This window comes from Ovis aries, chromosome 4, assembly GCF_016772045.2.
Source record: "Ovis aries strain OAR_USU_Benz2616 breed Rambouillet chromosome 4, ARS-UI_Ramb_v3.0, whole genome shotgun sequence".
Lineage (NCBI taxonomy): Eukaryota > Metazoa > Chordata > Mammalia > Artiodactyla > Bovidae > Ovis > Ovis aries.
Genome location: NC_056057.1, coordinates 95,179,852 through 95,202,049, shown reverse-complemented (window position 1 = coordinate 95,202,049; position 22,198 = coordinate 95,179,852). Strand labels below are relative to the sequence as shown.

Genomic DNA, 22,198 nt, shown 5'->3' with positions numbered 1-22,198 from the left:
TAATAATAACATACAATCGATTCTTATAATCCATTCATGTAATTTTTCAAATATGGTATATTCTCCCTTAGTATGGTATCAATGTTAATATATCTACCTTTTATATTAACATTCTATTCTTCAGATATCTAAATTCTTATTTATATTTTTGTTCCTTGAGTGAAAAGATATTAAAGACTATTACCACTGTGGTTTCTATTTTTTTTTCCTCCCATTACTAATTTTTGATCTATTTTCTTTGCTTTAATGTTGAGACATAAAAGGTTCATTATAAATTTATACTGCTTATCAATACTAAAGGACCTATAGTCCTCAGTTGAGACTCATTTGTCTTGAGAATTTGGCCTTGTCTGATATTAATGCTGTGATCCATGATTTATTTTTGTAGGGATTTGTCTGACATTTGCTTTGCTTATTGTTTTGCTTTAAAAATCTTAACATCCCAGTTCACCAGCCCCAAGCATCCGGTATCATGCATCGATATTAAAAAAAAAGATGAAAGTAACATAAAAAACAAAAAAAAATTTCACAGCTTTATTGAAATATAATTAATATGCCATACATATTAGCTTCCTATGGCTGCCACAAAGTATTACAAACTTGGTCGCTTCTATCAACAGAAATTCATTCTGTTAGTTTCATGGGCCCAAGTTGTTGGCAGGGCTGGTTGTTCTGGAAGCTCTAGGGGAGGTACCATTTTCTCATCCTGCCTAGCTGCTGTTGAGCACATACTGCTTTGCTTCTAACCCGTTCCTTGCACCCAACCTCTTGCTTCCACTGACACATCTCCACCTTCTATATCAATCTCCTTTCGGCTCCCTCTTACATAAAGACACTGTGATTAGATTTAGGGCCTACCTGGATAATCCAAGGTGATGTCCCCATTTCAAAAATCTTTAACTTAACCACACCTGCAAAATCCTTTATGTCATATAAAGATTTGTATCTGTGTATCTTCGGGGGCCATTCATTATTCAGCCCACCATACATATCATACATAACATACAATTCACCCATTTGAAGTGTATAATTTACTCTTTTAAATATTTGCAGAGTCACATAAGCATCATCGTACTCCCCCATGAAAGAAACTCCAAACCCACTAGCTGTCACTTGCCATTCCTCCATCCCCCCCAACCACTAACCTACATTCTGTCTCTTGAGATTTGATTACTCCAGATACTGCCCATAAGTGAAATCATACAATACGTGGCCTCTTAGGAATGGATTCTTCCACTTAGCACAATGCTTTCAAGGTTCGTCCATGTTGTAACATTTATCAGTACTTCATTCCTTTTCATTGCTAAGTAATACTACACTGGATGAACATATGGATTATTTCCACTTTGTGGCTATTATGAATAATGCTTCTACGAACATAGTGCATTGGTTTTTACATGTAAGTTTTGTTGCTATGAACACTATGTGTATAAGCTTTATTCTCAGCTCTTCTGGGTAAATGTAGGAATAGAATTGTTGGGTCATATAGTAACTGTTCTTTTGATATTTTGAGAAATTATCTAACTGTTTTCCAAATCAGCTGCATCATTTTACATCTCTAACTGCAATGTATGGGGGTTCCCATTTCTTCACATCCCCATCAACATTTATTATTGTCCATCTTTTAAATTATATTCATCATAGTGGGCATGAAGTATCTCTTTGTAGTTCTGATTTTCATTTCTCTAACGATTAACAGTTATTTATCAAGTGCTTATGTGCTTGCAGGTCATTTCCACATCTTCTTCAGAAAAATATTTATTCAGATTCTTTGCCATTTTAAATTCTGTTAACCGTCTTTTTTTTGGCCATGCTGCGCAGCTTGCCGGGTCTTCATTCCCTGACCAGAGACTGAACCTGTGCCTGCTGCAGTAGAAGCACAAAGTCCTCTCCACTGAACACCAGGGCATTCCTGGAGTAACTGTCTTGTCACTGCTGAGTTATAAGGGTTCCTTATATATTCTGGATACAAATTTGTATCAGATATATTTTGCCAATATTTTATTTCCCATTCTGTAGACTATCTTTTCATTTTCTTGATGGTATCATTTGCAGCTACTCTAAACATTTGTGAGTCACTGTAAGTATGTCACATAAATTGAACAGAATTGGGTTTTGATTTGGATTGTTTCTGCTCCAATCTAAAATAAAATCTTTAACAATAATATAAATATAATATTGGTTTATAACAGAATTAACTGGTCTCACTTCCATTACTTTGTTAGTCAGGTATCAGTTTGAACTAGAAAGCCATCTACCACCCTCCTCTCAGAAAGGTCTTAATATGCATCCTATTACAGGGACTCAGGAATCTGAGGAAAAACTCAAAACAAACTCAAAAATGTTAAGAAAGAATCACAACATCTGTGTATGGGAATAAAAATACAATAAACAAAATCTCAACTGATTACTAATTTTGAACTCTTGAAATATTTATGTTCAATATGGGAAAAAATCTAATAAATTAATTTTAAGCTCAGAAATTTTATTCTAGTAAAAATAAAACGCAATTTAATTCTGGACAGATCATTATTCTACTAATGATTTAATGTTTAACTTTAATGATTTAAAGTTACTTTATCCAAAGAAAGAACAGTTCACATAGTAAAAGTATCCAAGAGTGAAATACTATTTTTATAAAGTTAGCTATAGATAGGGATATAATCAAAATATTCAACTATATTTCAACACTGAAGGATTAAATCAATTATTTGAAGAAATAAAAAGGATTATTTTAAATAATCAATTCAGATCAATTCAGATATCAGTGATCAGTAAAATGCTCCCAGGTTTGCCTCAGGAAGTTCACATCTTGAGAAAATATCATTTTGTTTCAGCAATTTTCCTACAAAATCTTGCATTGGTTTCTTAAGGAATACAACATCATTTTTTTCCATTGCATCTGATGAGGTAAAATAGTTTGTTATGAAAAGGAGAAACAGAAATGACCCATTTTACTTTGATTGGCATTACGGAGTTTGAAAACCAGTCTCAATTCCCACCCCTGGATGAAGGGAAGATAAAATAACTATTGTGCTAGACAAAGGATCAAAAGAATGTGAACAACAACTCACAGAAAGCAGAGGGTATCTGAGAACACACAGTTTTCTTACCACATTCTCCAAAGGAGCTGCACCGAACACTTTAAAGACAGGGTTGGGTTTGGAGGGAGAGATACAAAGGACAATAGCTTGCTGTCCCACTCGAGTAGTATATTCATCTAGTGTAGCTCGAAGTTTCCTGAATTGAGAATGAAAAGACAGAAATTATGTGACACAGACACAAGATTTCCTTTGACTTGAGACAATTTATTCTAATTAGGTATGTCTTCTTTTACCTGAATTGTGAAAAGGGTGTGTGTGAGGTTTAATATCCTGTTCAGCAGAAATATGTACATCCCTTTGTCCTAAAGACCCGTGACTAGCTAGCTCACTGACGTAAGAGGCTACCCCAGGCTACCTCAGGACACAGCCGTGACACAACGTTGAATACAGACAGTATCATACTTCCTGATCTCAGGACCAAAAGTGTGCTGCTTATAATAATAAAGATTAATACTGAGATCTCCTCCTACAGACTTTACTATATCATCTCCATGCTTACTGAAGGGGCCTAAAATGAACTGCTTCTGATTTCTTTGACTGATATAATCATTGTTTATGTCTTGCTCCAATGCTCAGTCACGTCCAACTCCTTGCAACCCTATGGACTACAGCCTGCCAGGCTCCTCAGTCCATGGGATTCTGTCAGCAAGAAAACTGGAATGGACTGCCATTTCCTCCTTCAGGCAATCTTCCTGACCCAGGGATTGAACCTGCATCTCTTGCGTCTCCTGCATTAGGAGGCCGATTCTTTACCACTGGGCACCTGGGAAGCCTATTTATATCTTATTACTTCAAAATGTTGTCATGTTGTCATTTCCAGATTTTCATTGTGATATAAACAATAATTCTTAGTCCTGAAGTATTTTACAAATGAGGATGGAGTAAAAGAGCATTTTCAAATATATCAGCACTGGATTAAACAGAAACACTGTCCTTTCCTTCTGGAAATTATGGGATTATTTTAAGGTTCTACATCCCATAATTCTTCTGTGAACACAGTCTACCCTGTCAACGGACTGGTGAGTCATGTCAATTCGAATGAAGCAAAGCCAACAAATCAAAAGAAAGTTTTCCATCTTTCTCCAAAAGCACTGTCTATGCCCCTTTTAGAAAAGATGACTCTATAAATAATATACTCAATTCCTCCTGCCTGTACTATCATTAAAGGTAGTAAGATTTATCATTAAAGGAAAGGAAATTTTTTTGCTCATCTAGTGGTATATAACCTCTGTGCTGAAAACTACCATTAAGTATTTTCCGGATTTTCCATTCAGTTTCTTATAATCTTATGTTCTTAATATAGACTATATTTTCTAACTTTTGTCCACATTTCATTTACAAGTGCTGGTACTCCATTTGGATTCAACATTCCGATAAACATCTTAACAATTTGGATATATAAAATATTACAAGAAGAAACTTCTGAAACACTTTATAGACTAAATTTTTTTATTATACTTGAATGCATGTTGAGCAGCCTGTCAAAATATGAAGTCCTCCGTGTACCACAGATGTGTAATAATCTTTCTTTGCAACCTACAAACTATTCAGAAGAAATAAAAACAAGTGAAAGAAGTGGAAGTGAAGTTGCTCAATGGTGTCTGACTCTTTGTGACCACATGGACTGTAGCCTACCAGGCTTCTCTATCCATGGGATTTTCCAGGCAAGAGTACTGGAGTGGATTGCCATTTCCTCCTCCAGGGGATCTTCCCAACCCAGAGACTGAACCTAGGTCTCCCGGTCTGCAGGCAGACGCTTTACCATCTGAGCCACCAGGGAAGCCAAGTAAAGGACCACATACAAAAGAAGAAATCCAGTGGCGTTCCTTGAAAAAAATAAGAAAATACATTCACTGTCTCCAATTCCTCTCTCCCTATTTTCTCTTGAAGACCCTTTAATCCTTTCATCCTTACCACTCCTCTGAAAACACATCATCAAGTTCAATCATGATCTCAATGTTGCTAAATTTAACGGTCAATTTGCATCTTAGTCAACCTGTCAGCACCATCTGATAGTAATGATCACAAGTCCTCCTTCTTGAAACAATTTTTGCACTTGATTCACTGGTCGCTTCTTAAACTCTTTGATAGTTCCTTTCCTTTCTTTAACCCCTAAGGGGTAAAGTGCTTCAGTCCACACACATTCCCTCAGTTCAGTTCAGTCGCTCAGTCATGTTTGACTCTTTGCAACCCCATGAATTGCAGCACGCCAGGCCTCCCTGTCCATCACCATCTCCCAGAGTTCACACAAACTCATGTCCATCAAGTCAGAGATGCCATCCAACCATCTCATCCTCTGTCGTCCCCTTCTCCTCCAGCCCCCAATCCCTCCCAGTATCAGGGTCTTTTCCATTGAGTCAACTCTTCTCATGAGGTGGCCAAAGTTTTGGAGTTTCAGCTTTAGCATCAGTCCTTCCAATGAACACCCAGGACTGATCTCTTTTAGGATGGACTGGCTGGACCTCCTTGCACTCCAAGGGACCCCCAAGAGTCTTCTCCAACACCACAGTTCAAAAGCATCAATTCTTTGGCATTCAGCTTTCCTCACAGTCCAGCTCTCACATCCATACATGACCACTGGAAAAACCGTAGCCTTGACTAGATGGACCTTTGTTGGCAAAGTAAAGTAAGCTTTTGAATATGCTATCTAGGTTGATCATAAATTTTCTTTCAAGGAGTAATGTAATCACCATCTGCAGTGATTTTGGAGCCCCAAAAAATAAAGTCTGACACTGTTTCCACTGTTTCGCCATCGATTTGCCATGAAGTGATGGGACCAGATACCATGATCTTCGTTTTCTGAATGTTGATCTTTAAGCCAACTTTTTCACTCTCCTCTTTCACTTTCATCAAGAGGCTTTTTAGTTCCGCTTCACTTTCTGCCATAAGGGTGGTGGGACCTGCTTTCTGAGGTTATTGACATTTCTCCCAGCAATCTTGATTCCAGCTTGTGCTTCTTCCAGCTCAACGTTTCTCATGATATACTCTGCATGTAAGTTAAATAAGCAGGGTGACAATATACAGCATTGATGTACTCCTTTTCCTATTTGGAACCAGTCTGTTGTCCCATGTTCAGTTCTAACTGTTGCTTCCGGACCTGCATATAGGTTTCTCAGGAGGCCCCCTTAAAAGAAATGGAGTAGCCATCATGGTCAACAAAAAAGAGTCTGAAACGCAGTACTTGGATGCAATCTCAAAAACAACAGAATGATCTCTGTTCATTTCCAAGTCAAACCATTCAATATCACAGTAATCCAAGCCTATGCTCCAACCAGTAATGCTGAAGAAGCTGAAGTTGAACGGTTCTATGAAGACCTACAAGACCTTCTAGAACTAACACCCCAAAAGTTGTCCTTTTCATTATAGGGGACTAGAATGCAAAAGTAGGAAGTCAAGAAACACCTGGAGTAACGGGCAAATTTGGCCTTGGAATGAGGAATGAAGCAGGGCAAAGGCTAATAGAGTTCTGCCAAGAGAATGCGCTGGTCATAGCAGACACCCTCCTCCAACAACATAAGAGAAGACTCTACACATGGACATCACCAGACGGTCAACACTGAAATCAGACTGATTATATTCTTTGCAGCCAAAGATGGAGAAGCTCTATACAGTCAGCAAAAACAAGACCAGGAGCTGACTGTGGCTCAGATCATGAACTCCTTATTGCCAAATTCGGACTGAAATTGAAGAAAGTAGGGAAAACCGCTAGACCATTCAGGTATGACCTAAATCAAATCCCTGATGATTATACAGTGGAAGTGAGAAATAGATTTAAGGGACTAGATCTGATAGACAGAGTGCCTGATGAACTATGGATGGAGGTTTGTGACGTTGTACGGGAGACAGGGATCAAGACCATCCCCATGGAAAAGAAATGCAAAAAAGCAAAATGCTGTCTGAGGAGGCCTTAAAAAAGCTGTGAAAAGAAGAGAAGCGAAAAGCAAAAGAGAAAAGGAAAGATATTCCCACTTGAATGCAGAGTTCCAAAGAATAGCAAGAAGAGCTAGGAAAGCCTTCCTCAGCGATCAGTGCAAAGAAATAGAGGAAAACAACAGAATGGGAAAGACTAGAGATCTGTTCAAGAAAATTAGAGATACCAAGGGAACGTTTCATGCAAAGATGGGCTCGATAAAGGACAGAAATGGTATGGACCTAACAGAAGCAGAAGATATTAAGAAGAGGTGGCAACAATACTCAGAAGAACTGTACAAAAAAGAGCTTCACGACCCAGACAATCACGATGGTGTGATCACTCACCTAGAGCCAGACATCCTGGAATGTGATGTTGAGCCTCAGAAAGCATCACTACGAACAAAGCTAGTGGAGGTGATGGAATTCCAGTTGAGCTGTTTCAAATCCTGAAAGATGATGCTGTGAAAGGGCTGCACTCAGTATGCCAGCAAATTTGGAAAACTCAGCAGTGGCCACAGGACTGGAAAAGGTCAGTTTTCATTCCAATCCCAAAGAAAGGCAATGCCAAAGAATGCTCAAACTACTGCACGATTACACTCATCTCACACGCTAGTAAAATGATGCTTAAAATTCTCCAAGCCAGGCTTCAGCAATATGTGAACTGTGAACTTGCAGATGTTCAGGCTGGTTTTAGAAAAGGCAGAGGAACCAGAGATCAAATTGCCAACATCCACTGGATCATGGAAAAAACAAGAGAGTTCCAGAAAAACATCTATTTCTGCTTTATTGACTATGCCAAAGCCTTTGACTGTGTGGATCACTCACTCCCTAGTCTGCTTCAAATGCTACCTTATGTGCTTCCATCTTCAGCCTTGCTTTCATTCTTGTACCCTTAGAGTCTATTCTCAACACAGTAGCCTGAATGATACTTTTAAAATATGTTAGATTATATCATTGTTTTAATCAAAAGTCTTCACTGACTTCCTATGTCACTTAGGGTAAGAGTCAAAGCCCTTAGATTGGACCAGAAGATGCCATGGCATAGCTTTCCACTACTATTATGACCACATCTCTTCTCACTCTTTCTCTAGCTGCTCCTCAAACATACCTAAGACATGCCTTCCCACTTCAGAACCTTTGCTTTTACTATCCGTCAGCCCCAAAAGTTCTTCCTGTAAATATCAACATGGTTTCCCTTAAAATTACTTCAGGTCTCTGTTCAAAGGTTGCTGTAAGAAAGATCATTTCTATAGAAAAATAAAAACTACCATATCCCTCCCAATCCTCTATTGTCTTTACTTTGCTTTGTGTTTTTTTTTTTAAACTTTTCATCATCTGATGTATCATATATTTCTTATTCCCTCCACTAGAATATAAGCTCTTTAATTTATCTTGTTAGCTGTTAGGTTCCCAAGGCCCAGAACAATACCTGGCACATGGCAGGCATATGTTAATAAATTTTCTCTGAATGAAATAATATAATTCTATACATCTATACAGGGAAGTTAGGGCTTCCCTGGTGGCTCAGTGGTAAAGAATCTTCCAATGCAGGAGACGTGGGTTGAATTCCTCGGTCAGGAAGATATGCTAGAGAAGAAAATGGCAACCTACCCCAGTTTTCCTGCCTAAGGAAATCCCATGGACAGAGGAGCCTGGTGGGCTGCAGTTCAGAGAGTTGCAAAAGAGGCTAATAAGATCCAGCAACTAAACAACAACATACACCTGTTAATCATAGTTATAGTTTCATTTAGTTTTGTTTAGAGTACTTTAGAGTCTAATTCTGTCATGAAAGAATTTAATTTGGTATCCCTTGATGAAGGGTTTCCCTGGTAGCTCAGCTTGTGAAGAATCTGCCTGCAATGCAGGAAACCGGGTTCAATTCCTGGGTCGGGAAGATCCCATGGAGAAGGGGTAGGCTCTCCTTTCCAGTATTCTTGGGTTTCCCCGGTGGCTGAGACAGTAAAGAATCCGCCTGCAATGCGAGAGACCTGGGTTTGATCCCGGGTTAGGAAGAGCCCCTGGAACAGGGCATGGCAACCCACTCCAGTGTTCATGCCTGGAGAATCCCCATGGACAGAGGAGCCTGGCGGGCTACGGTCCATGGGGTCACAGAGTCGGACATGGCTGAGTGACTAAGCACAGCACAGCACATCCCCTGATGAACCTAATAAGGTATATTCTGTCATCCATACCATAAAGTATTTGAGGAACAGCAACAGTATGGGTAAGGAAGCCCTCACCTAAGCAAACGTGTTTGCTGTCTCTTCCGGATAGATGGATTAGATTCAAACACATGAGGACGTTTCCGTTTCTTTCCTGTTGCCACAGCAGCAGCAGCAGCCATTCCCACAGGACCTGAAACAACAACATATGTGCTGAGACCAGGCAGAGTCTGTTAACTGCACCAAGCAGAAAACAATTAGATGTACAAAAAAGTAGCATTTATTGCCTAGTATGTTATCAGTAAGTATAGAATATTACTGATACCATCAATATACTTCACTCCTGTTCAACATGGATCATATTTTAATTTACCATTAAAACTTACAAAGAAGATTTTTTAAAAGTTAATGACTTACACCTCCCCACCACATACTAGCTTGAATTTTATATAATGTTTTTTGTTGTATCAGCATACTCATACTGTTAAGGCAATATTCTCAAAGATGCTAGATGAAATAGCACCATTGAGAGGAAGAGCTTGCCAAGACAAAAAAAGTTACAGATTTCAAATTTAATTTCCATTCCTGTGCCCCTCTTTCCGTTACAAGGCACTGACAACTTAGAAAGTCAGAGATAATCACTCATATTTGGAACCCCAACCCTACCACCACCACCACATATAAGAGGAATATCTAGAAGAATACCATCTTAAGTGGAAATTTTTTTCTTATATATCTGAGAATTATGCCCTAATTGTAACCACAAGGTCATGTTGATGAAAGCATCCCGGAAGGAAAGGAATAAAAACTGTCCCACTCTAAGGGAAAAATGTTAATAAAATTTGGTCTGGTTTGCCCTGAAACTAATGACTAAAACAAAGGGTAGGCCTTAAGGAATTATTCGTCTCTGATTTACCCAATCTCAACATATCAATGGCATTCCTTTTATTTTTTAAAACAGACAATCCATCTTTATTTGTGAACCCCCTAAAAGGTTTAAATGAAAATCAGGTTTAAGTACTCACATTCATCCTGACATATATGTTCTATAAATGGCTCAATTACAACAGGCCTCCCTGAAACTCCAGATGAGCCTCTCTACATGTTATTTAGTAGTATACTCAGTCTGACTTAAATAAAACCTTTCTAAAGACGACTCTTGAGAGTCCCTTGGACTGCAAGGAGATCCAACCAGTCCATTCTAAAGGAGATCAGTCCTGGGTGTTCTTTGGAAGGACTCATGCTAAAGCTGAAACTCCAATACTTTGGCCACGTCATGGGAAGAGTTGACTCATTGGAAAAGACTCTGATGCTGGGAGGGATTGAGGGCAGGAGGAGAAGGGGACGACAGAGGATGAGATGGCTGGATGGCATCACCGACTCAATGGACATGAGTTTGGGTGAACTCTGGGAGTTGGTGATGGACAAGGAGGCCTGGCGTGCTGCAATTCATGGGGTTGCAAAGAGTCGGACACGACTGAGCGACTGAACTGAACTGAACTCAAAGAGCCCCAAAATAAGCAAGAAATAAGGTACTGCCTTTTACCTTCCTTTCCATTATAAACAGCTGGTAGAAGAAAAAATATTACTGATGCATTTTTTTTCTAACATTTACGTTTTTAAATTGTGGTAATGACACAACATGAGATCGACCGTCTCAACAAACTTTAAGTATACAATATAGTACTGTTAACTATAGACACAATATTGTACAGCAGATCTCTAGAACTATTCACCTTGACTGAAGATGACTGAAACTTTATGTTCTTTAATGGCAACTCCCCATTTCCACACCCTAGCCCCTGGCAAACACCATTCTACTGTATGCAGAGTAGAATGCTGCTGCTAAGTCACTTCAGTTGTGTCTGACTCTGTGTGACCCCATAGACGGCAGCCCACCAGGCTCCCCCGTCCCTGGGATTCTCCAGGCAAGAACACTGGAGTGGGTTGCCATTTCCTTCTCCGATGCATGAAAGTGAAAAGTGAAAGTGAAGTCACTCAGTTGTGTCCGACCCTCAGCGACCCCATGGATTGCAGCCCACCAGGCTCCTCCATCCATGGGAGGTTCCAGGCAAGAATACTGGAGTGGGGTGCCACTGCCTTCTCTGGCAGAGTAGAATAAGAGTTTGAATATGATACTTCATATAAGTAAATCATGCAGTACCTATCCTTTTGACCTGGTATATGTTACTTAACATAATGCCCTCAAGGTTCATCCACATTGTCATATATGGTAGGATTTCCTTTTAAAAACAAAAAAAAGCTAAATAATATCCCATACATACATACCACATTTTCTTTATCTATTCATCTGGAGAAGGGAATGGCAACCCACTCCAGTGTTCTTGCCTGGAGAATTCTATGGACAGGGGAGCCTGGTGGGCTACAGTCCATAGGGTCACAAAGAGTCAGACACGACTGACTGAGTAACACACATTTGTCTGTCAATGGAAATTTAGATTGTTTCCACATCTTGACTACTGTGAATAATGCTTCAGTGAACATAGCAGTGCCAATACCTCCTGATGCCAATTCTTTTGAATAAACATCCATAGGAAGAACTGGATCGTATGGTAATTGTATCTTTAATTTTGGGGGAGGACCTTCATACTGTTTTCCATAGGGGCTGTATCATTTTACATTCCTACCAACAACATATAAGGGTTCCCATTTCTCCATATCCATGCCAATACTTGTATTTTTTTATTTTCTGGTAACAGCCATCGTAACAGGTGTGAGGCAGTATCTCATCGTGGTTTTGATTTGCATTTCCCTGATGATTAGTGATGCTGAGCATCTTTTCATACGCTTATTGACTACTTCGTGTGCCTTCTTTAGGAAGATGTCTACTCAAGTCCTTTGACCATTTTTTAATCAGGCTGCTATTATGTTACTGAGTTCTGTGAGTCCAGCATTTTTATTATTATTATATTAGAAGCTTCATATATATTTTTTTAAAACTTTAAAATATATAGCAAAGTTGAAAGAATTTTATAGTGAACATTCACCTATCTACCACCTAGATTCTACTATTAATATTTTACTATATGCATCTATCCACCTTCCTACCCATTCATCAACCCATATTGGGTTTTTTTTAATGCATTTCAAAGTAAACTACAGTATGATCCCACTATATACTTCAGTAGAAGTATCATTAGCTAGAGTTCAATATTTTTAAGTTTTTTCTTTTGAGATAAAATCTACATATAACAAAATGTACAAATCATTCAATAAATTTTTTAAAAAGCATACAACTATGAAACCCAACCCCCTACTAAGATATGTAATATCATCACTACAAATAGTTCTCTCCCGTACCTTCCCATCAGTTCGTCCCTGTACTTTCCACCATAAGGACACAATTCTTGTTTGTTTCACCCTACATTAGTTTTGCCTATTCTAGCACTTCAAAATAAATGGAATTATACAGTATATGCTCTTTTGTGCCAGGTTTCTTTCACTTAGAATAGTGTTTTTAAGATTTATCCATGTTACTCTGTGTGTGTGTGTGTGTGTGCACTTATCAGTAGATTGTTCCTTTTTATTGCTGAGCAATACTCCAAAGTATGAACAGACCACAATTTACGGTCTGAGAGACACTGGCAAGTTCCAGTTTTAGGCATTATGAATAAAGATGCTTAATTAAATTAATTAATGCAATTTAAATAAAAATCCCATTTTTTGATATGGAACTTGAAAAAATAAACTTTACTTATTTATTTTAAATTTTATTTCAGTTCAGTTGCTCACTCATGTCTGACTCTTTGTGACCCTATGGACTGCAGAACGACAGGCCTCCCTGTCTATCACCAACTCCCGGAGTTTGCTCAAACTCATGTCCATATTTATATAAAAATAAAGAATATTATTTATTCTAAATTTTATTTTTAAATACTTTTCTATATGCAATGTTTATTTTGAAATGTTTAACCTAATAAATCCTATCAAGAACAACCTATTCCCTTTTTCCTAGGAAATAAGCCCTATTTATTTATTTATCTGCACCAGGTCCTGGTTGCGGCACATTCGATCTTTGTTGTGGTGGCATGCAAACTTAGTTGTAGCATGTGGGATCTAGTTCCCTGACCAGAGATCAAATCTGAGTCCCCAGGATTGGGAGGGCAGAGCTTTAGCCTCTGGACCAACAGGGAAGACCTAATTCTAAATTTAAAATGGAAATGCAAAGGGCTAAAAACAGCCAAAACAATTTCTGAAGATTTTAAGAAGGAGGCAGGGGCACTCATCCTACCAAGTACCAATAGTTACTATAAGGCTACAATCCCTTATGACAGTGTAGAACTGACTGAAAAGATAGACAAATAAATTAACATAACTTACTCGAGAGTTCACAAACACCCTGCTGTGTCAAAAGACAGAGGTGGGAAAAGGATGGATGATTAAAGATCTGGTGTCGGAGCAACTGACTGTCTGCATGCAAAAATAATGAAAGTAGATCGATACATCATACTATACAAGAAAATAAATTCCAGGTAGCTTAAAGGCTTAAATGTTAAACAAAAACATCAATAAAATAACAACAAACTATGTAACTTCTACAATAAACTACTGGAAAGTATTTACAAACACAGGGTTAAGAAGAACTGCTTAAACAAAACTCCAAAAGGATAAAACACCAGTAACTGCACAATGATATAAATCCAAACCGCTATGAACAAAAAGAAATAACAAAAAATTGGGCAGGGAGTGGACAACTAAGAGAAGAAGATAATTACAATAAATATTCACCAAGAAAAGATTAGTGCTAAAAAAAAATTGGAAAATGGACAAAGGAAAATATGCAAAATAAGAATAGTCAACAAAGCTCTGAGATAATACTCTATCTTATTTTCCTGCACTGGCTGGAACCTCTTGCTCAAACAAGCAAATTAAACCAACACTGAGATACTATTTCATACCCATCAGACTGGCAAAAATAAAAACAATTGACAATACCAAATGTGGCGAGGATGAGAAGCAACAGGCACTTGAGTACACTGCTGGTGGGAATGCAAACAAATGAAAGTATCTGGAAAGACATTTGGGATACCCAGTAAAGCTGAAAATGTGCCTATCTTTGCCCTCCTGAGTATACCCTCAAGCAGCATTTTTCAAACTATGAGTAGTTTTTTGTTTGTTTTAATAACATGGAATAAAGTGAAAGATATCAGAACATATCAAAGAGTGTGTTACCTGCAGAAGTTAAGTATCACTTCATGAAAAATTGTTATTTCAATTATATGTGCATATTTATTCTAGATCACAATGTATTACTGTGGCACACTGTCAAAAGAAGTTTGAAAACCAAAGCCAAGAGCTCTCACAATATATACAAGAAAATATACAAAATAATTTTTATTTGTAGCAACTGTAAATAGTAAAAGATTATAGACAACCTACGTGTTCTCCCAATATATGACACATTCAGAAAATAAATGGATACTAAATAAGTTAAAATGAAAATTATCTAGCCATATTATCAACATAAATAAATCTCAGAAAAATAATACTGAATGAAATAAACACTTTTAGACAAACAATACCAGAGTGATACCATTTATATATAATTTAAAACATCCAAGTGAAAGTGAAGGTCACTCTGTCTGACTCTCTGTGACCCCATGGACCATACAGTCCATGGAATTCTCCAGGTCATAATTCTGGAGTGGGTATCCCTTCTCCAGGGGAATCTTCCTGACCCAGGGATTGAACCCACGTCTCCCACACTGCAGGCGGATTCTTTACCAGCTGAGCCACAAGGGAAGCCAAAAACATGCAATAACAATGTTAAATACTGTTTACTGATACACACACAAAAATATGAAAGAAATTCAAGAGACAATCAAATTCAGAATAGTGGTTACTTCAGCAGAGGGAGAGAAGGAAACAGGAATAGAAAAAGAGGGTAACCAGCTACCCTTCCCTCTCCATTTAAAGTAAAGTGAAAGCGAAAGTGAAGTCGCTCAGTCGTGTCCGACTCTTTGCTCCATGAACTGAAGCCCACCAGGCTCCTCAGTCCTTGGGATTCTCCAGGCAAGAATACTGGAGTGGGTTGCCATTTCCTTCTCCAGGGGAACTTCCCGACCCAGGGATTGAACCCAGGTCTCCCACATTGCAGGCAGATGCTTTAACCTCTGAGTCACCAGGGAAGAACACCCATTTAAAGTAAAGTTCATTATATTCCTCAGAGAACTCAGTACTTCTGAAATTATTTAACTTAGTTATATGTACCCTCTTCCTATCATTGGTCTGTAAGGTCCTTTAGGAGCAAGTTCTTGACAGTCTTGTTTATAGTGTCTCTATATACTAATATAAAGTATATAATAATTTCTCAATAACTGTTGAATGATTAAATCATTTTTATCAGTTGGGCTTCAGTTTCCACATCTGCCACATAAGCGGGTTAGATTAAAGTTCAATGCAGTACTATATTATAGCAAAACTATGTCTCAAAAACACCTTCCTTCCTAGGAAAGAAGTTGACTTGGATTCATTATGTTAGGATGCCCTCTTCTGGGAAGTATAAAATTTTCAAAATATATTTCACAAATATTTTTTATGTATTTTGCCACTAAATCTTATTTTTAAATTCACTATTTCAGAAAAATACAGTGGATAACAACAGACAGCAAAAGTTTATTTTCATTGTAGCTGTCTTCTTTCACTTAAATACAGCATATACTTTTTTAAAAAAATGTAGTACTTTGGCTATTTCTAATCACTGATTTCCTGTCCATCTTTTCCTAAGTATCTTCAAAATCAGTGTTCCTTATACAGTATTAGATCCATCCAGACATGGTCTATATGGAGCTTTCCACATAGTGCTAAATGTACAGTGTAAACAGTAAAGAGAACGATACAAAATATCACCCAGCTTTAAGTCATTTAGGGGCCCAGAAAATCTCAAAACCTTAAACTGGATTAAGATCATCCAGGATTGCTAGTGCCCAGGCACTGGTAGAAGCAAACAAAAATCCTCTCTAGATGACAATAATATTATTCTAGATCCCAAATTATTCTAAAAATAAGTTTTCTAAACACACACACATCCAGCATTCATCTAAACAGAACCAGAACATAAAGAGAAAAACCAACATAAAGCAAGCTGGATATAAGAAGGAAAATTAATACTAAGTATGTGTGAAACAAAAATAATAGCACAAGTATATATAACTTCTAAACAAGAAAAAAATGAAAAAATAAAAAACAAAAACACCTTTCAATCACTCCAAAAAAAAACTGAAAGGAAAGTAAACAGGACAAGAAAAACAATGAGAAAGCATATAGTAAACATGATAAATTTAAACCCAAATATATCAGTGATTACATTTAATGTAAATGGACTAAATGAGTTAAAAGTAGGGCTTCCTTGGTGACTAAGATGGTAAAGAATCTGCCTCCAATGCAAGAGACCTGGGTTGGATCCCTGGATGGGGAAGATCCCCTGGAGAAGGAAATGAAAACCCACTCCAGTATTCTCGCCTGGGAAATCCCACTGACAGAGTAGCCTGGTGGGCTACAGTCCAAGGGGTCACAAAGAGTTGAATATGACTGAGCTGTTGAGTTAAAAGTAAAGAGTACGGGAATGGATGAAAAAGCAAAGCCAAAGTTCATGTCACTAACAGTATATGAGTCTAGAACCTAAATCTCAGTGTAATACAGGTACAAGTTGAAAATGCAAGGCTTTAAAAAAATCATGAAGATACGATATGAGGATATCTGAATGCCTGTATCCTTGGCTCTTTCAGATAAGCACAGTACCAGAGTTAAGCCAAAAATGAAGAGATTCCAATCCAAACATTACCTGCAGCAGCCAGATGGGCTGTTACCTCATCAGCCGCTGTGGAGTTAAGTATGTCTGAATCGTCATACGAGGTGTCCTCAGGAGAAGAAGGTGAGTCTTCATCGGCACTCAACATGCTGTGCTCGGTGTAGGTGGCCACATGGACCTGCTGAACTTGCTGGGCCACTGCATGCGCTTCTATGGTAGCCATGTGTTCAGTTTGGGTCACTCCGTGTTCCTCCATGAAGATCCACTATTGGAAGGAAAGGTAAAGAACAGGATTTAGTATGTAATACAGGTTAATACTTAAACTAAGAAGTACTTTCCTCAAGGGAAGAGGAACTTCGACAAGCCTTTCATTTTACTATATACCTCACCACACCAAGTCACAGGAAATGGGCAGCATCATTACCGTATGACATAAAAACGGTAGAACATTTTCCTTGCATGAAACTATTCTGATGGAAATTCACTGTGCTAATTTTATATTTAAAGTCACAAAACAATAAATACCTTTGGTATTATCCATAATGATAAAAAAGATATTTAAAAGGTCCTGGTGACTTGCATTTGACACCATGCACATAAAAATGGTAAGTAAAATACTTAACAGTTCCTTTGTATTTTAAACACATATAGGAGCTAAACATTTTTTTCCCAAACTGTGATTATTCAAAATGGTTTTTCTGCTTATAACACTGTGTTTCTTATATACCCTGAAATGACACAGTAATAGGACTAAGGTATGCTCTCCTACAGACAGCACTTACACTCTGTTCTCTTCCCCCTGCCCTAACATACAGAGAGGTACACTATCCTTAAACAATCTTTTGAAGCATACATACATATGTATGATTTAAAATAAAAATAGGTTGACAATACATATACTATTCTGTGACAAGATATCTGGACATTTTGACATGTCAAAATAGACATAGACCTTTCTATATAGCTGAAGAATACTTCACTGTATTGATGTGCCATAATTATGCAATCAATCACCTACTGATATATAGGAAAGTGAAAGCATTAATCACCCAGTTGTATCTGGCTCTTTTCGACCCATGGACTAACCCACCAGGCTCCTCTGTCCATGGGATTCTCCAGGCAAGAACACTGGAGTGGGTTGCCATTCCCTTCTCCAGGGGATTTTCCTGACCCAGGAATCGAATCCAGGTCTCCCAGGGAGATTCTTTACCATCTGAGCCACCTGGGAAGCCACGATATATAGGAAGGCAGCTTCCATATTTTTGCTGCTATAAACATCAGTGAAGTAAACATCCTTTTATATCAAACTATGCATATTAGTTTCTCAAAAAACTTTCAGAAGAATTACCATATGATCCAGCAGTTCCACACTTCTGGGTACTATATATGCTGGGAGAACTGAAAGGACGGTCTGAAAGGGCTTTTTGTACACTGATGTTCACAGCAGCATTATTCACAATGGCCAAAAGGTGGAAGCAATAACTATCCACCAATAGATGAATGGGTAACAAAATGTGGACAAACCTCCAATTAAAAATAAATTTACAAAACTAATTAAAAAATAAAATGAATTTGAACCTTAAAAAAAGTGGACACACAAACAATGGAATGTTAGTCTTAAAAAGGAAGAAATGCAAACTATGAATAGAGGGGATCTTTCTCAACTTGATAAAAAAAATAATCTACAGCTAACATCATACTTAATGGTGAGAAACTAGATAGAATTTTGAAGATTCGAGATACCCCCAGATTCGTACATATCTAAAAATGCAATTTAATGCACCACTTAAGTCATGCAATTAAACACAATATATGAAAGGAAGATACCATTAAAATACTATTTTTCCATCCATTTCACTGTTCTAGTCTGAGACAAACTGCCTAGGGCATTTTAGAATTCTTGGTACTCCAAAATTGTTTTTAAATGATTTGGGATTAGATGGCATCTAAATCCTTTTCAAAAGGATTTGTACGCTATGCACTTGGCATAATGGATTTCGGTTCTTTTCTCCAGAACAGCAGTTTACAGAATAAATCAATAGGGATGTCTGTTTCACAGGCTTGTCACTCCTACCCAGAGCCTCATCTCTTTCTAGGTCTTTCCCCACACCATCCTTCAGCCTCATTAACCTGTCTGCTGACACTCTGTAAAAAGCAAAGGCAAGACCATTTCAGACTTCTTTGAACCAGAGTGGGATACTTGTAAAGGATGCTTTAAATGGTTTCATAATTTAGTAAGCAAAACAGGTTGTCTAAAGCCAGATATGACTGGCATACACATACTGCAGCCAACTGTCATACCCTATCCCGCTTAAGTCATTTTTAGTGAGGCATTCTAGCTTTCATCCTCAAAAAGTCAGATTCTCTGGAGAGCAGAAATGATAGGAACTTCTAATAGATAAAAACATTAGATAATATGAAATTTTAAAAATAGCCCAGGCTATTACCAGACATTCAGAATTCCTGGACAAGTTACTTAACCTCTAAGCCTCAATTTCAACCTTTTTTTTTTTTTTAAATGATAAAGAAAAAAATAGTAGTACCTTTCCTCAAAAGGAAGGGGGTTAAAGGAAACTTTCCAGATATGGTGAAGAACACATAAAAGCTCAACACTAATTATGACGATGCCAGAATTCCTACGTCTTCATGATTCGATCCTTCTTGACACATTACCTGACTAGTCTCTCAAGGACTGGGCCTCAATTACCTCATCTTTAAGCTATACATCCATCTCTGAGGCTATGGCTTTCTTGCTGCTGCTGCTGCTTTGTTGCTTCAGTCATTTCTGACTTTGTGCGACCCTATGGACAGCAGCCTGCCTGGCTCCTCTGTCCATGGGATTCTCTAGGCAAGAGTACTACAGTGGGTTACCACACCCTCCTCCACTGGATCTTCCCAACCCAGGGATGAACCCGAGTCTCATGCACTGCATGCAGATTCCTTACCACTGAGCCACCAGGGAAGCCCCATGGCTTTCTTAACTGCATGCACAAGATTTTGAGTCAAGCATCTAAAAAGACTTTATTATATTAACTTCAGCGACTCAAATACTAGACTCCAAAACATTAACATAAGGAAATTATAGGGAACCAACACCTCTAACATAATTTCATGAGAATGCACCAAACAGAGAATGGACCCGACAGTGAGGCCTCTGAATAGATATGAAAAGCAAAATGAAAGGACAGACAACATGTAAGTGTGATTCTAAACATCATATCCAAATAAAAAGGCATGTCTATCACCTGGAACCAGTGATGTTCAGCAGATCAGTTACACTCCATTTTCAAAAAAACCATTCCCCCCCAAAATAACACAACTTGGTAGCAATTTTATTAAAGCCTGTTTCTTAGCCTAGATGATCACCTGCGGTGCAACATATACTTCATCTGAAGGCTCTTCTTTAACATATAATCTATAAGGGAATGGGGAACTTCCCTGTGCAGAACACATGGGTTCAATCCCTGGGTCAGGAAGATCTCCTGGAGAAGAAATGGCAACCCACTCCAGTTTCTTGCCTGGGAAATCCCATGGACAGAGGGGCCTGGGAGGCTACAGTCCAGGGGGTTGTAACCAGTCAGACAGACTTACTGACCGAGCACACGTGCATAAGGGATTGGAGAAGGGTAAGTTCAGACAGAGGAGTTCCTATTTTTGCCACTGTGGAACAGTAGGCATGGGACTAAAGATAATGGAAGAGAACTCAGAAAAACAGATTTTTCTGTTCAGAAGCATCCTGTTAGTTGTAGTCAACAGTATGTAAGGAGCTACTGGAATTTGGATGAAATGTCCAAGGGCAGTTAAATTTAGTCTAATCCACACATAATGAGATTAAGTGTAGAGTATTTAAAAAAAAAAAAAACTCCAAAGTTGGAAGAGCAGGCTGAGAAATCCAACCAAGGTATAACTAAAAGAGAAAGCCTTAGTCTCATCAATAGAATTATCACATCAAAGGAAAAGCTACAAGAACAGCCTGGGGGGAATTCTCAGAGCAAGACATGTCCACAGACAAAACCAGGGACAGAAAAGCAGAGAGGTTCAATTTAATTCATAGACATGTCCAGAATCTAAATTTCATGACTAGGATAGACATTTTACTCAACAAAACAGCCTTTCCCAAAAAAGTCTAAAGCCAAAGACAATAATTTGATTCTTGAGGGACACAGGGTAATGGATCAAAATTTTACCACAGCAGGAAAAACTTTAAAACAACTGCAACAAGAGAGTCAAAGTGAAAATAGAAACAAGGTAACATGTGGTTTAATTCTGAGTAATAAATGGAGCTTAAGAAAAAAGGAATCCATTTGACCTTCCTAGGGATATTCTCTTTCAAACAGCCCAGGGGTGGTATAGGACTTGCAGAGGAAGAAGAAAACACACACACACACACACAATCCTCACATCACTGAGGTCTACAAAACAAAAGAGCAAGCCGCAGTCATGATGCAGCTCCTTGCTTTCCATTCTCAGACTCCAACCATACTTAGAACATCCAGCAGATTAAATGTAGCACAAAGTAGAATGTAAAAGTTATGAACGCTGGCAATGTAAAGGCAAGGTCAGGCTGAGAGAGGTAAGGAGGTAGGAGAGAGTAGAGAGGTTGGGGAATGGCTGGGAGAGGAACATCCTATCTTTACACAGTGAGGAAATCAGACCAAGAGCAGAGATCTCAGTATCACAATGCTACTCAGAAACAGAGCGGAATGGAAAGAAGTACAGCGAGGTAAAATGCCCCAAGCTTGATAAATCAAGAAAAAGTAGTAAAGGTATATTTTCTAAAGTTATGGAGGTAATACTGTTTGATAATACTATAAACAAAATAGTTAAAACTATAAACAGAAACAGTTAAAGTAACTTGTCTCTGAACAGTGGGACTAGGTGCAGGTAAAGAGTGTGGCAAAAGGCCATTGGTTTTTTATTATAAATCCTTCTATTTGAACTTTTCTCATAGGAATGTATAACTTTGAAAAATGAACCTTAAAACCAAATAACCACAATACAGCCTTCCAAACTGATCATTTTGAAACTTTAAAAATTCAACATGTAGAGCAAACCATCACTAGAAAAATCAAGTCCCTTTCTCATGCTCAGTTCAAGAGAACAGCACAGTTCAAGTTTAGAAATTGTCTTACCTTGAGTAAGGCTAACTGCCTAATTTATGACTGGAATCACATAATATTTTTCATTCCAATGTGGATAAAATTTGTAAATATTCATTAGTAACAACCAGAGTCCACATATTGCTTTTA

At 38.1% G+C, this 22,198-nt stretch overlaps 1 protein-coding gene across 10 annotated transcripts in view; it reads right to left on the bottom strand.

The window, feature by feature from the left end:
* NRF1 (nuclear respiratory factor 1) overlaps positions 1 to 22,198 on the bottom strand; it is a 127,313-nt gene that overhangs the window by 66,186 nt on the left and 38,929 nt on the right. For all 10 annotated transcript variants that reach the window (XR_009600433.1, XM_060414825.1, XM_060414828.1 and 7 more), the window contains 3 exons: positions 16,983 to 17,214; positions 9,257 to 9,371; positions 3,114 to 3,240 (listed from right to left, as the gene is read on the bottom strand). Coding sequence is in view for 9 of the 10 variants with exons in the window: in XM_060414825.1 (XP_060270808.1) it covers positions 3,114 to 3,240; positions 9,257 to 9,371; positions 16,983 to 17,205 (465 nt within the window). In the remaining variant the exon portion in view is untranslated. The remainder of the gene's footprint in view (positions 1 to 3,113; positions 3,241 to 9,256; positions 9,372 to 16,982; positions 17,215 to 22,198) is intronic.